The sequence below is a fragment of the Molossus molossus genome, unplaced genomic scaffold, assembly GCF_014108415.1.
Source record: "Molossus molossus isolate mMolMol1 unplaced genomic scaffold, mMolMol1.p scaffold_m16_p_6, whole genome shotgun sequence".
In the NCBI taxonomy this organism is placed as follows: Eukaryota; Metazoa; Chordata; class Mammalia; order Chiroptera; family Molossidae; genus Molossus; species Molossus molossus.
Window position 1 is genome coordinate 63,355,184 of NW_023425399.1, and position 15,530 is coordinate 63,370,713.

The 15,530-nt window shown below is 39.9% G+C and overlaps 1 protein-coding gene across 7 annotated transcripts in view; it reads right to left on the reverse strand.

Moving 5' to 3' along the window:
• The window catches only part of ANKRD12 (ankyrin repeat domain 12), a 158,667-nt gene that overhangs the window by 49,602 nt on the left and 93,535 nt on the right, over positions 1-15,530 (reverse strand). For all 7 annotated transcript variants that reach the window (XM_036245575.1, XM_036245570.1, XM_036245571.1 and 4 more), the window contains one exon: positions 694-841. In XM_036245575.1, coding sequence (XP_036101468.1) covers positions 694-714 — 21 coding nt within the window. In that variant the 5' untranslated portion in view covers positions 715-841. The remainder of the gene's footprint in view (positions 1-693; positions 842-15,530) is intronic.

Sequence of the window (15,530 nt, forward strand, 5' to 3'; positions counted from 1 at the left end):
TTTTTATGTTTTAAAAAACAACTCAAGAGTATACCAAAATTTTCTGAAATATTCTTTTGGCTCTTTCCTTTTAAAAATTGTTTTTGTAAAATTGTGCCCCTACCTTAAAACAATGACCAGAGTTCAACCACCTAAATGACAAAAGTAAAAATGCAAAAATGATTCATTAATGCCAGGAAAAGAGAGAAAAGGTTTGGTTAGTAGCTCTCTAGTCTATAAAAGAATGAAGACATCAGAACCTCAGAGGAGGAGGGGGTGGAGGTGGGAAGAGATAAAAGAACTTATATGCATATATCTATAACCAATGGACATAGACAACAATACTGTGAAGGTGGAGGGGGGGGGTTGGGAGCAGGGAGGAGGGTGTCAATGGGGGGAAAAGGAGAGACATCTGTAACAAAAACAAAAGAAAAAAGAATAGCAGTGGTGGGAATTACTAATGGGGAAAGGTTCTACAATGGACTTGAACAAACCAGCAATTTATGGGAGAAATATGAAAAGAAGGCAATGGCATCAGGACTCCACTTACACAGAAGTAGTGTAGCACATAACTAGGTTACTAAAATCACCATTCTTACTAGCTAACTAGTATTATTCTAAGGTACTCAAACATTTAATGTATTATAAAGTAGCAGTAGAATATTCTACTACACATCATGTCAAGCAGTTGAATACAGATTATCTGAAACAAACCTGTGTAACTTTCATCATCATCAGATAAAGGCACCTCTCTTTTTAGCAGCAATTCCAATTCCTCTGTTTCTGCGACATCCACTGGACGTTCTCCGTGTTTATTAGCTTGAAATGGATTTCCACCATGACGAAGTAACAGTTTCACTATCTGCAACATTAAACAGTAGGAAGACTTAGTCTCTTCACAGACTGTATCATTTCAACTATTCTCTTGATTAACACTCATAAAATCATTCTGCCTCATCTACTCTGCCTCCTTTCCTTACAGTATCTCTTCTAAATCATGATTACTTTCTTCAAGTTCCGTTTTCATTGCCTACCCCGATCTGATGATCTTACCTAGTACAAATAAATGTCTCCTTTAAAACTTAAGCTGGGGACTTCCGGTCAAGATGGCGGCGTAGGTAAACGTGGTATCGCGTCCTTCCACAACCACATCAAAGTTACAACTAAACTACAGAACAACCATCATTCAAAACCGCCTGAAATCAAGCTGAATGGAAGTCCTACAACTACGGAATTAAATCAGCAGCTACATCCAGACTGGTAGGAGGGGCGGCGGCGCGTCGACGGGCTGGTCCAACACCAAAGTGTGGCAGATAAAAATCAGGAGGCTCCTGCGGCTCGGAAGGTCCTTCCTGAGGACTGTCAGGGTTCCAGTGCCAGGAAGTCCCCATAACTTCTGGCTGGAAAAACCAGCAGGAACTGAGGCTCAGGGAAGCTGACGCAGCAGGAGCCCCAGGCAGCTCCTTACAGGGCCTGTGCGAGAACTTATCGGACTCTCTCCCTCTAAGCTTGGAGGGGAAGCAGCTTGAGGGGCACCAGAGACAAACAGGGAAGAACTGAGCTGTTTGGCACTGGAGCGAGGGCTGGAGAGGGGGCTTTCTCTGGGACAAACGTGCTGTAAGAGGCCTTTGTTCCTTTGGTGAGCCCTTCCATGGGGCAGGAGACAGCCGCCATATCTGGGACTCCAGCAACCTGGCTCACACTGGTAGCCCAGCCCTGGTGACCCCTGAGGCCCCACCCCGACCCACCCAGCTTTCAAGTCCAACCAAGCTGTTGGCACTTGCTTAACCATAGGATTGGCCTGTCTTGGATCCTGCTTCAAGGTTTTTCCTAAATTCTTTCAAACAAGCAGCATCTGGTCTCAGCGAGCCCCATACCTCTCATTAAGTAATACACTGAAACAAAAACAGGGAGGCAGCCAAAATGAGGAGACAAAGAAACAGGTCCCAAATGAAAGAACAGAACAAAACCCCAATAAAAGAACTAAGCGAAATGGAGATAAGCAACCTAACAGACACTGAGTTCAAAATACTGCTTATAAGGATGCTCGATGAACTTAGTGAGAACCTCAGTGAACTTAGGGAGGGCCTCAAGAGCATAAAAAAGGACCAGTTAGAAATCATGGATCCACAGTTAGAATTGAAGGAGGCATTAACTGAAATAAAGAATAATTTACACAGCTTCAATAAAAGAGTATGTAAATTCAAGGAGCAAACCATTGATTTGGAATACAAGGAAGCAAAAAATCTCCAATCAGAACAGCAAAAAGAAAAAAGAATCCAAAAAAATGAGGATAGTGTAAGGAGCCTCTGGGACAACTTCAAGCGTGCCAACATTCGCATCTTGTGGGTGCCAGAAGGAGAAGAGAGACAACAAGAAATCGAAAACCTGTTTGAAACAATAATGGCAGAAAACTTCCCTAACTTGGTGAAGGAAACAGACATACAAGTCCAGGAAGCACAGAGGGTCCCAAACAAGATGAACCCCAAGAGGCACACACCAAGACACATCACCATCAAAATGCAAAAGATTCAAGACAAAGAGAGAATCTTAAAAGCAGCAAGAGATAGGCAGATAGTTACCTACAAGGGAGTTCCCATTAGGCTGTCAGCTGATTTCTTAAAAGAAACTTTGCAGGCCAGAAGGGAGTGGCAAGAAATACTCAGAGTGATGAAAAGCAAGAACCTACAACCAAGATTACTCTATCCTGCAAAGCTGTCATTTAGAATTGATGGCCATATAAAAACTTTCCCAGACAAAAAAATGTTAAAGGAGTTCATCACCACCAAACCGTTATATGAAATGACGAAGGGTCTTTTTGAAGAAAAAGATAAAATGTATGAACAAACAAAATGGCAATGAATACATATCTATCAACAATGGAATCTACAAACCAAATGAACAGCCCTGGCTGGTTTGGCTCAGCGGTTAGAGCGTCGGCCTGCGGTCCGGAGAGACCCGGGTTCGGTTCCCGCTAAGGGCACGTACTTCGGTTGCAGTTTGTCCCCGGCCCTGGTTGGTCGTGCGGGTGGCAGCCACTCGATGTGTTCCTTCACGTCGATGTTTCTCTCTCTCTCTCCCTTCCTCTCTTTCTCCCTGTACAAAAAATGGAAAAATATCCTCGGGTGAGGATAAAAAAAAACAAAACAAAACAAACCAAATGAACAGGTAGAACAGAAACATTCTCATAGATACAGAGAACATTTTTTTGGTTGCCAGATGGGAGGGGCGTTGGGGGAATGGGTGAAGAGATTAAGAAGTACAAATTCGTTGCTAGACTGACAAACCTCAAAGAGAAAGGTGTTGGGGGGTGGGGGTGGGAAGAAATAAACCAAAGAACTTATATGCATAACCAATGGACACAGACAATAGTGTGGGAAAAGGTGGGAGGGGGGCGGCAGTGGAAAGGAGGAGGTCAATGGGGGAAAAATGTGGAACATCTGTAATACATTTTACATCCAACAATAAAGATTTAAAAGAAACAAAACAAACAAACAAACAAACAAAAACAAATGTGTTGGTAAAATTGGACAGCTACATGCAAAAAAATGAAACTAGACCATCAAGTTACACCATACACAAAAATAAACTCAAAATGGATAAAGACTTAAACGTGACTTGTGAATCCATATAAATTCTAGAAGAAAATGTAGGCAATAAAATTTCCGACATCATACGCAGCAGAATTTTCACTTGATACATCACCTAAGGCAACAGAAACAAAGGAAAAAATGAACACACGGGACTACATCAAACTAAAAAGCTCCTGCACAGCAAAAGATACAATCATCAAAATGGAAAGGCAACCCACTGTATGGAAGAACATCATTGCCAATGATACATCAGATAAGGGTTTAATTTCGAAAATATTTAGAGTGCTCATACAACTCAACAAAAGGAAGACAAAGAACCCAATTACAAAATGGGCAGAGGAGCTGAACAGACAACTCTCCAAATAGGGCATTCAGCAGGCCAAGAGACATATGAAGAAATGCTCAACATCATTCATTAATTGTCAGAGAGATGCAAGTTAAAACAACAATGAGGTATCACCTCACACCTGTCAGAATGGCTGCCATCAACAAATCATCAAACAAGTGTTGGCGAGGATGTGGAGAAAACAGGACTCTATTATACTGCTGGTGGGAATGCAGACAGGTGCTTCCACTATGGAAAACAATATGGTGTTACCTCAAAAAATTAAAATTTGAAGTGCCATTTGACCCAGTGATCCCGCTTCTAGGAATATACCCTAAGAAGCCTGAAACACCAATCAGAAAGAATATATGTACCCCCATGTTTGTAGCAGCACTATTTACAATAGCTAAGATCTGGAAACAGCCCAAATGTCCATTAGCAGACGAATGAATAAAAAAGAAGTGGTACATATACACAATGGAGTACTATGCAGCGGTAAGAAAGAAAGATCTCTTATCCTTTGAGAGGACATAGCGGGATCTGGAAAGTACTATCCTAAGCAAAAGAAGTGAAGCAGTAAAAGGCAAATACCACATGATCTTACTGATTTGTGGAATATAATGAACATAACAGTCTGAGGAATAGGGTAGACCCAGAGACGTGGAAGTGGGATACAGACTGACAACCCTCAGAAGAGAGGGCGGTGGGGGGAAGAAAGAGATATACCACAGAACTTATATGCATGTATGCATAACCAATGGACATGGACAACAAAGTCGGGGACGGGGTAGGGGTGTGGGGAGGAGGATGTCAATGGGGTAAAAAATGAGAAACATCTGTAACAAAAATAAAATTAAAAAAATAAAATAAAATCAAGAAAGAAAAAAAATGAAGCTTTAATTAAAAAAAAAAAAAAAAACACCCAGGAAAAGATGCTCAATGTCACTAATCATCAGAAAAAAGCCAACTAAAACCCACAATATCACCTCTCACCTTCATAATGGATATAATCAATAAATCAACAAAGAACAAGTTTTGGCAAAGATGTGGAGAAAGCGGAATCCTCATGCACTGTTGGTAGGAATGCAGACTGGTGCAGTCACCATGAAAAATAGTATGGAGTTTACTCAAAAAATTAAAAATGGAACTGCCTTATGATCCAGCAATTCCACTTCTGGGAATTCATCCGAAGAAACTGGAAACACTAATTCCAACCCCTATGTTGGAATTAACCCCCATGTTCATTGAAGTATTATTTACAATAGCCAAGATTTGGAAGCAGCTCAAGTGTCCATCAGTAAATGAATGGATAAAGCTGTGGTACATTTATACAATGGAATACTACTTGGCCATAAAGAAAAATTTTACCCTCTGCAATAGAATGGATGGACCTGGAGAACATTATGCTAAGTGAAATAAGGCAGTCAGAGAAAAACAAGTATGATATGAATTCACTAATATGTGGAATCTAATGAAAAAATTGAACTAACAACCAAAACAGGGACAAGCTCATTGAGGGCAGATTTATAGCTCTGGGAAGAGGGTGTTTGAGGAATGAAGGAACTGACCAAAAAAGAAAAAAAAAACAACAACAAAACTTATGGACACACACTAAATAGTGTGGTGACTTCAGACAGGAGGGGAAGTGGGTGGAGGTGGAAGGTGGTATGGGGGGATAAATGGTGATTAAAAAAGTAAAATAAAATAAAGAAAAAAAGAAAAAAAAAAACAGCAATCAGAATGGCTTGGAGATAGACTTATTTGAATAAAAATGTCCAATTTTAATTGTATCACTCAAACTAAGCAATATACGTGTTAGTTTAATAAAACCTTTTTAGCCCTGGCCAGTTTGGCTCAGCAGTTAGAGCTGTCCCTGCAGACCAAAGAATCTCGGGTTTGATTCTGGTCAAGGGCAGTACCTTGGTTGCGGTTCAATCCCCAGCCCTGGTTGGGGTCTTGTGGAAGGCAACCAATCAGTGTCTATCTCTCACATCGATATTTCTTTCTTTCTTTCTCTCTCTCTCTCTCTCCCTCCCTCCCTCCCACTCCATTTGAATATCAAAGGAAAAATATCCTAGGATGAGGATTAAAAAACAAACAAAAAAATCTTTCTAGATCATTTTCAGGTAGAATAACTTAAATGATTATCATGATAATAAATGTTAATTCTTGTACAATGAAAAATAAGTTACTGCTGAACTATAGAACAATCATCATTCAGAACTGCCTAAAATCTAGCTGAATGGAAGTCCTCCTACAAGTAAGGATTTAAAGAAGCCACATCGAGACTGGTAAAAGGGGCAGAGGATCAGAAGAAACCCATACCTACCTGTGGTGGATAAAGATCAGGAGGGACATATAGGCTGCAGAGGTCCCCCCTGAGAAGAGAAGTCCCACACCAAGCTCCCCAGCCCAGGGTTCCAGTGCCAGGAAGAGAAGATCCAATAACTTCTGGCTGTATAAACCAGTGGGGGTTTTGGCTGAGTAAGATGGAGGGCTCCTAGAGTCCCAGAAAATTCCTCCTAAAGGGCCCATGCACAAACTTACTTGGACTCATTCCTTGAGCTCCAGTGCTGGGGCAGCAGCCCCAAAGGCATCAGGGACATACGGGGAGAAATGGAATGTCTGGGATCAGGGTGAGAGCTGAAGGGACAGTTTTCTCCCTGACAGAAGTACTGAGACTCCTCCCACAGAACCAGCTATATCTGAGAGTCCATCAACAGGGCTGTCACTGTTCACATCTCCCTGGTGGTTGTCTGAGACTCTGCCACACCCAATTTGCGGGCACATTCAAGCTATTTCCAGTGGTTTTTCCACACCAATGGCCTGTCTTGGCTCATGATTCAGACTTTCCTAAAACCTCTCAAACAAGGAGCACCTGGCCCTATATCTCTTGCTAACTGACCCCAGGCCCATCACTGGCCTTGGTTTGTAGCTTGGCCCCTCCTGGGCACCTCCAAGCTCAGCACAAGTAGCAGCGACATGCAGATTGTTTTGTAGCTCATGCCAAGTGGCCTTGGGAAGAACACAGGCAGCAAATGATCTTGACTGGCACCTCCAAGGAGGTCCCAGAGCCAGTGCACCCCATGGTCAGCTTCAGACCACATCAAGCACCACCCAACCACCTCCACAAGAGACACATTTAAGGGGCAGACTAAGGTGGTGCCAGAGTCCCACTGAATAAGTCCTGCTCTATGGGGTGGGCCCTTGCATAGCCTATCCTCCTCAGTGGTCCCAGCCAGTCCCTGTAGCCAATAGGCTTTGGGGTAAATCCCATCCACTGACTGCCAGAAGCAATCAAGGCTCAACTACAACAGGAGGGTGTACACAGCCAACATGGGGTGGGGCACACCCAGAGTGCCCAGTTCCCGTGAATGGGGAAGCTATGCTACTGGACCCTACAGGACACCTACTAAATCAGGCCACTCTACCAAGCCCAGGAGACATAACAGTTCTACCCAATACATAGAAATAAACACAGGGAGGCCGCCAAATGAGGAGACAAAGAAACACGTCCCAAATGAAAGAACAGAACAAAACTCCAGAAAAAGAACTAAACACAATGAAGACAGCAATCTACTAGATGCAGAGTTCAAAAGACTAATTATAAGGATATTCAATAAATTTAAGGAAGAGTAGATGAAGTTAGTGAGAACTTCAACAGCATAAAAAAACATGGAGCCTGGCCGGTGTGGCTCACTGATTGAGCGCTGACCCATGCACCAAGAGGTTGCCGGTTTGATTACTGATCGGGGCACATGCCAGGGCTGTGGGCCCAGTCTCTGGTAGGAGGTGTGTGGGAAGCAGCCAATTGATGTTCTCTCTCATTGATGTTTCTATCTCTCTCTCCCACCCCCTTCCCTCCTCCTTCTCTAAAATCAACAAAGAAAAAGAAAAAGAAAAAAAAAAAGGACATGGAAACCACACAAAAGAACCAGTCAGAAATGAAGAATACACTACCTGAAATAAAGAATAACTTAGAGGGAATCAAGAGTTGAGTAGTTGAAACTGAGAATCAAATCAGTGATTTGGAATATAGGAAGCAAAAAACACCCATAAGAACAGCAAACGAGAAAAAAAAAACCCAAAAAAATGAGGATAGTGTAAGGTGCCTCTGAGACACCTTTCACTTTAAATCAAAAGTCAGATATGATTAAGCTTAGTGAGAAAGGCATGTTGAAAGCCCAGTACAACTGAAAGGTAGGTCTCTTGGGCCAAAGAGTTAGCCAAGTTGTGAGTGCAAAGAAAAAGATCTTGAAGGAAATTAAAAGTGCCACTCCGTTGAGCACACAAATGATAAGAAAGTGTAACAGCATTATTAATGATATGGAGAAAGTTTTAGTGGTCTGAATAGTCAATCAAATCAGACACTATTTTATTCAATTCTATGAAGGCTGAGAGGTGAGGAAGATGCAGAAGAAATGTTTGAAGCTAGAAGAGGTCGGTTCCTGAGGTTTAGGTAAAGAAGCTGTCTTCATAACATAAAAGTGCAGTGAAGCAATAAGTACTGCTGTAGCAAGTTACCCAGAAGATCCAGCTAAGATAATAAAAGTGGCTATACTAAACAACAGATTTTCAATGTAGACATAATAGCCTTATATTGGAAGAAGATGCCATAAAGGAATTTCATAGAATAGACTTTCAGAGAAGTCAATGACTGGCTTCAAAACTTAAAGGACAGGCTGACTGTCTGGTAGGGGCTAATGCAGCTGGTGACTTTTAACTTGAAGCCAATGCTCATTTAACCTGCCCAAAATCTTAGAGCCCTTAAGAATTATGCTAAACCTCTACCTGTGCTCTCTAGATAGAACCATAAAGCCTGTACATTTGTTTACAACATGGTTTACTGAATATTTTAAGGCCACTGCTGAGCTTTTCAGGAAAAGATTCCTTTCAAAATGTTACTGCTACTGATAATGCAACTGCTCACCCAGCTGCTCTGAAGGAGATGTACAATGAGATTAATGTTTTCAGGCCTGCTAACACAACATGCATTCTGTAGCCCAAGGATCAAGGAGTAATTCTGACTTATAAGTCTTATTAAATAAGGAATACATTTCAGAAAGCTACAGCTGCCATCAATAGTTATTCCTCTGATGAATCTGAGCAAAGTTAAGTTAAAAACCTTCTGGAGCCCTGGCTGGTTTGGCTGAGCGGTTAGTGTGTCAGCCCATAGACTGGAGGGTCTTGGGTTCGATTCTCAGAAAAGGGCACATAAGTTGGGTTGCAGGTTTGATTCCTGGTCCTGGTCAGGGTCATAAAGGAAGCAACTGATTGATGTGTCTCTCTCACATCAATATTTCTCTCTCTCTATCCCTCCCTTTTCCAGTCTATCTAAAAATCAACATAAAATATTCTTGGGTGAGCAAAATAAAATAAAACTTCTGGAAAGCATTCACCATTCTAGATGCCATTAAGAACATTTATGAGTCATTAGAAGAGATCAAAATATAAACATTAACAGGAGTTTTGAATAAGTTGATTCCAACCCTCATGAATGACTCTGAGGGGTTTAAGCCTTTAGGTGGAGGAAATAACTGCAGATGTGATTGAATTACTGCAATCTCATAAAACTTTAATGAATAAGGAGTTGTTTCTTATGAGCAAAGAAAGTAGTTTCTTAAGATGGAATCTACCAGTGAAGATGCTGTGAAGATTGTTAAAATGACAACAAAGGATTTATTACATTACATAAACTTATTCGATAAAGCAGCAGCAATGTTTGATAGGATTAACTCCAATTTTGAAAGAAGTTCTACTGTGGGTAAAATGCACGCTAAAGAATAATCATTCATGAAAGGAAGAGTAAATTGATAGGGCAAACTTCATTGTTGTCTTACTTGAAGAAATTGCCACAGTCACCCCAACCTTCAGCAACCACTACCCTAATCACTCAGTAGCCATCAATATCGAGGCAAGAACTTCCACCAGCAAAAAGATTATTACACTGCCCAGGCCAGTTTGGCTCAGCGGTTAGAGCGTTGGCCTGCGGTCCAGGGAGACCCAGGTTTGGTTCCCGCTAAGGGCATGTACCTCGGTTGTGTCTGTCCCCAGCCCTGGTTGGGTCATGTGGGTGGTTATCACTCGATGTGTCCCTTTCACATCGATGCTTCTCTCTCTCCCTCTCTCTCCCACTCTATCTGAACAAATATCGAAAAGTGTCTTCGGGTGAGGATTAAAAAAAAAGATAATGACACTGAACAGTCAGACAATGGTAATATTTTTAAACAATGAAGTATTTTTAATTAAGGTATGTACATTTTAAAAGACATAATGCTGTTGCACCATTTAATAGATGATAGTGTAAATGTAATTTTATATGCACCAGAAAACCAAAAAAATCGTGTGACTTGTTTCATTGCAATTTTCATTTTATTTCAGTGGTCTGAAATTGAACCCAAAATATCTCCAAGGTATGCCTGTGTATCATGTATTTTGAAAGAAATAAGATGTGCCCTGGCCGGTTTGGCTCAGCGGTTGGAGCATCGGCCTGTGGTACAGAGAGACCCGGGTTCGGTTCCCGCTAAGGGCATGTACCTCGGTTGCAGTTTGTCCCCGGCCCTGGTTGGTCGTGCGGGTGGCAGCCACTCGATGTGTCCCTTCACATCGATGTTTCTCTCTCTCTCTCTTCCTCTCTCTCCCTCCCGCTCTATCTGAACAAAAAATGGAAAAATGTCCTCGGGTGAAAATTAAAAAAAAAAAAAAAAAAAAGAAAGAAAGAAATAAGATGCTGTATATTAGGAATTTCTAACGTTTGAAGAAAACAAACTACTCATAATCACAACTGTTAATATTTTAGTATCCTTTTTGTTCACTAATTTTATCAAATTACACATGCTTATGATTTTAAAAGATCAACTAACTTTTCAATACTACTGGGTGAAGAACAGTTGTCCCCATATACTTATCTCCATATCCTTAAGTAACATACTGTGGACAAAAAATAATGAGGGTTCTATGGAAAGTAACTTCAGAGTGATCTGATCATAAATTCCTAACTGGGCAGCTCATGGTGAGTAGTCATGTCCTAGGCATATAACTTCACCTCTGAAATACAGTGGAACCTTGGTTCTTAAACTTAATTTGTTCTGGAAAGCTATTCAAACACTGAAGCACTTTTTCCCACTACAAATAATGTAAACTGAATTAATATGTTCCAGACCCGCACCTGATTCCCTGTTTTCACCTTTCTTATATACAGTTACATGTCTAATATACTGTTTAATTTAGAAAATAAACACTTTAAAAACAAAAAGGACACCAAATGTAAATGAAAATTTAACAAAAAGGAAATAAAATGTACAGTAATAAATATAAATTTAATACTAATAAGCCACAAAAGAAAAAAAAAACCCACGAAAATATTCACAGCACAATTTCGTGGGGTGTTAACAGTAGTCAACTGACTCATACTTGTACACTGTCTCCTTTGTTTGTTGCCTGAGAGACGCATGACTGATCATACAGACATCAATCAGCATGAAAAGGTTGGGGTTGAGAGGCAAAGTGCTCAAAATGGGAGATGCTAAAAAACCAAGGTTTAACTGTACACCCTTCTCAGACCCCTCCTTCTAATATTTGACCCTTTCACATCCCTCCTTCTAAAGACAACACATAATCTTAACAGTTTTGTAATCCAATTTTGCTTGCTCTTACTTTATGTAATCTTACTCCATTGCATTAAAGAAACTGCAAACTGTTACTCTCAGAAGTATTTTTCTCAGCCTGTTTAGATCATGCTTCCAGGCATATTCCATTTGACTCAAATAAACCCTTTAAACATTCTCTATAGGTTTGGACATTTCTTTCCTTTTTTCTTTTTAAATTCCTCACCAAGAATATTTTGCCATTGATTTTTTTTTCAGATAGAGTGGGAGGAAGGAAGAGAGTGAGAAACCACTGTGAGAGAGACACATCGATTGGTTGCCTCCTGCACGATTCTAACCGGAGCTAGGGATCAAACCTGCAACCAAGGTATGTGCCCCTTGACCGACTGGGAACTGAACCCAAGACTCTATGGTCCGCAGGCTGACGCTCTAACTACTGAGCCAAATTGGTCAGGGTGGTTTGAACATTTCTTATGCTAATAGTTAGCTTGCTGCTTTCGTATTTTTCAGTTTTTAGACATGTCTATATTGTCTTACAATGGACAATGTGAATTCAGCTCTCTTTCACCAACTCCCATTCCCCGCCCCCACACACTTTCCTTCCTCCTCTTTCCAATATTGTTATGTATTTTTTTGAGTTTATGATTAATATAAATGTTGAACCAACACTATGACTAAATTTCCATTCTTACACAACTTTATTTTCCCCCATCTTGATTTTTCATTTACTCAGTTTTCTACAGTCACCTTTAATTTATCCCATATATGGCTACAAGTATAGATCAATTCAATATACTATCATTTTGTCTTAGAGACTCCTTTCTCTAAGCCTTCTAACTTGTTCTATAATGGACTGGCTAACTCTCTAGATTTGTTCCCCAGTTGTCACCTTGGCATCTTCCTTTATCCTGTCATCCCAGAAATACCCTTCCCTCAATTAAGTGTTGGATTCTTTAGATCCTGTCTTCTTTCCTGGTTTATTCCCCCATTTTGTTGAATCATCAACTTAAGGAGATTCCTGAGAGAGTACATATTTTGAAATTTTCATGTCACAAAATACCTTTCTCCTATCCTCACTTGATCACTACTTAGTATGAATATAGAACTGTATACCTCCAATTTTGAAGGCATCACTCATCTTCTAGTTCTAGTGTTACTGAAAAGTCTGATCCCTTCTGATTTTTTTGTTGTTAATTCTCAACTGAGGACATTTTTTCCATTGATTTTTTTTAGAGAGAGTGACAGGGAGGGAGGGAGAGAGAAAAAAAATAACATCAATGTAAGAGAGATACATCAAATGTTTGCCTCCCGCACGTACCGACTGGGGCTGGGGGGTTGACCCTGCAACCCAGGTACATACATGCCCTTGACCAGGAATCAAACCTGCAACCTTTTGGTACTAGGGCCAACACTAACCACTGAGCACCATCAGCCAGGGCTCTGTTTTAATTTTTTATCTTTATGTACAATTTGCTTTTAACTTTCTATAAGCTTGAGAAGAGTATTTGCCCTCCACCCCATTGTTCTGAAATTTATCTTGGTCTTGGTCTTTTTACATCCATTGTGCTGAGCATTCAATTGCCTTTTTAATCTGAAAATCCACTTCCCTTCAGTAATAAAAAGTTTCTGGTTTTACTTAACTGATAATGCTCTATGTTTTCACTGTTCTGCCTTCTAAGAAAAAAGATCTCCTGAATTAATCTTTTTTATATTTCTCATTTGTCCTCCACCTTTTGTCCTTTTGTTTCCTAATTTCTGGGAAAATTCCTCAACTTTACATTTAATCCTCAATACTCCATTTTAATTTCTGCTACCATATTATTACTTTCTAAGAGTTTTCCAAAAACTTAATTGATTGTTCTCATTTAATGCATTCAGGTCTTGTTTTATGGCTACATAAACTTTTCCCTCTTTGGGGAAGTTAATGGGTTTTTTTGGGAGCTCCACCTGGCATTATATCCTCCAAGTTCCAACTATTCTATCTGCTTGTTTTGGTCTTTTCCTTCCATAGTAGAGACCTTTCTCAAATGTCAGGTGATTGTTGGCTGTTTACATTTAAAAGGCACTAAAATACTTACTGAAAGGTTTGCAGGTGTGGGTAGAACTTGAGAGATGGATTTCATGCCATGTGATGTGACTGGGCCATTTTATCAGATTCCTGCCCACCCTCTGTTGTTTAGTTCAATTTCCTGTGGAGAAATCTTTCAACCCATGCCTAAAACAATAAGCTTTACTGTCAGCATTATGGTTGCTGAAAGGCTAGGTTTTACGTCATTAACTTACAGTTAATTCTTACTCTCAACTGTTGTAGCATGTCAGTCCAGAATATATGGTTTATATTTGCCAGGAAATAAACCTCCAATCATCTGCCAGACTGGGAGAGGTGCAATCATCTGGCTGTGTAGGGTTAGGAAAGGGATATGAGGGTAAAAAAAACTTTGATCCTTTTGTTTTTAGTCCTATATTAACAGGCACTTCCAGAAGTACACAGTGCCATCAATTCCAGAGCTTTAGCTTTCTGTGGTTTTGTGTTGGAATGGCTTTGGTTTCAATTTTCTTGGGTTTTCTAAATCAAGAGGGGCAAATCTGGTTTATAGGACAAATCCAGCTTGACAACTAAAAATAGCTTTTATATTCTTTTAAAATACTTTTAAAAGGCCCTGGCTGGTGTAGCTCAGTGGTTAGAGTATTGGCCTGCACAATGAAGAGTCGTGGGTTCGAGGGTACATGCCTGGGATGCAGGTTGATTCCCCAGCCCTGGTCAGGGCACATGTGGGAGGCAACCAATCAATGTGTGTTTTTCACATCGATATTTTCTTTCTCTTTCTCCCCCCCACCTTCCACTCTCTCTAAAAATCAATGAAAAGAATATCCTTCAGTGAGGGTTAACAACAACAAAAAACACAAACTCACAAAACAATAAAATACTTAAAAAGGATTGATAAAGGAGAAGTACCGAAGAAAAGAGAAGAAGAAGAGGAAAGAGAAAAGCGGGAGGTGGAGGCAATGGAGGTGGCATGTGGCCCACAAAGCCTAAATTATTTACTATCTGGCCCTTTACAGAAACGGTTTGCTAAACCCAGTTCTAGGTCAGTACCACTCATTCCTCTAATTTCCATCTCCCAAAATACTGGTTTTCTTGTTTCTTCTGTTCCTTGTCTTTGTGGATCTATGTCCTTTAAAATCTCCTGTTATTTTAGAGGTTTGGGAAGGCAACTGAAGTAAAATACACACTCACACACATACGCACACAAAATACTGTAGTGTACATCTTCATATGTTGAAAATTTTCCATTGTTAGGCTTATTTTCTTAGGCTAGAGCTCTAGAATGAGAAAATAAGTATAATGATCTTAATATTGCTAAAAGCTTTCTATACCTATCAGGAAATATTTATTACATGCCTATGATCAGTTAGGGACAGTTAGTTCATTCAAATAGGTTATAAAAACCTTAACCTTAATAATCGATACTTTACAGATCATTCTATGCAAATAATTATTTATTCTAAAAAGAATTTAAAATAACTCACAGTTGCTCAAAACATAGCAAGCAACAAATTTAGAAGTAGATTGAAATGATCAGACAAGAAGAAAATAAAGATAGGTATCTAAAATAGAACTAGGAATAAAGCTATTATAAAAATGTTTATCCTGAAGTACCCTGTATTTGCAAAAGGTGGGCCAAAGATTAGGTTCTTAGTAATCCATGTTAATCCTTTCTTACTCTAAATAATTTAGAAAAGAATACAGAATTGCTATCTTTCTGTTTCTCCCACCTTAGAAATGTTTTATGGATGGCTGAAGTTGTTATGAGTAATCTGAGTGAAAGAAATTCAAGTCTTGGTAGAGACTCATAATTTATGGTATAGTATAGATAAATACAAATGAGAGTTTTGGTGGGTCTCATTTCTCTCTTCCTCCTTACGCACAAGTAAAAGAAAAAGAAATAGCTCTGAATTGGATTCCTACTCTCCTAAGAATGTTGGTAGGAGGAAAAGCAAAGGTCTCTTGAAACAGCATGCCAG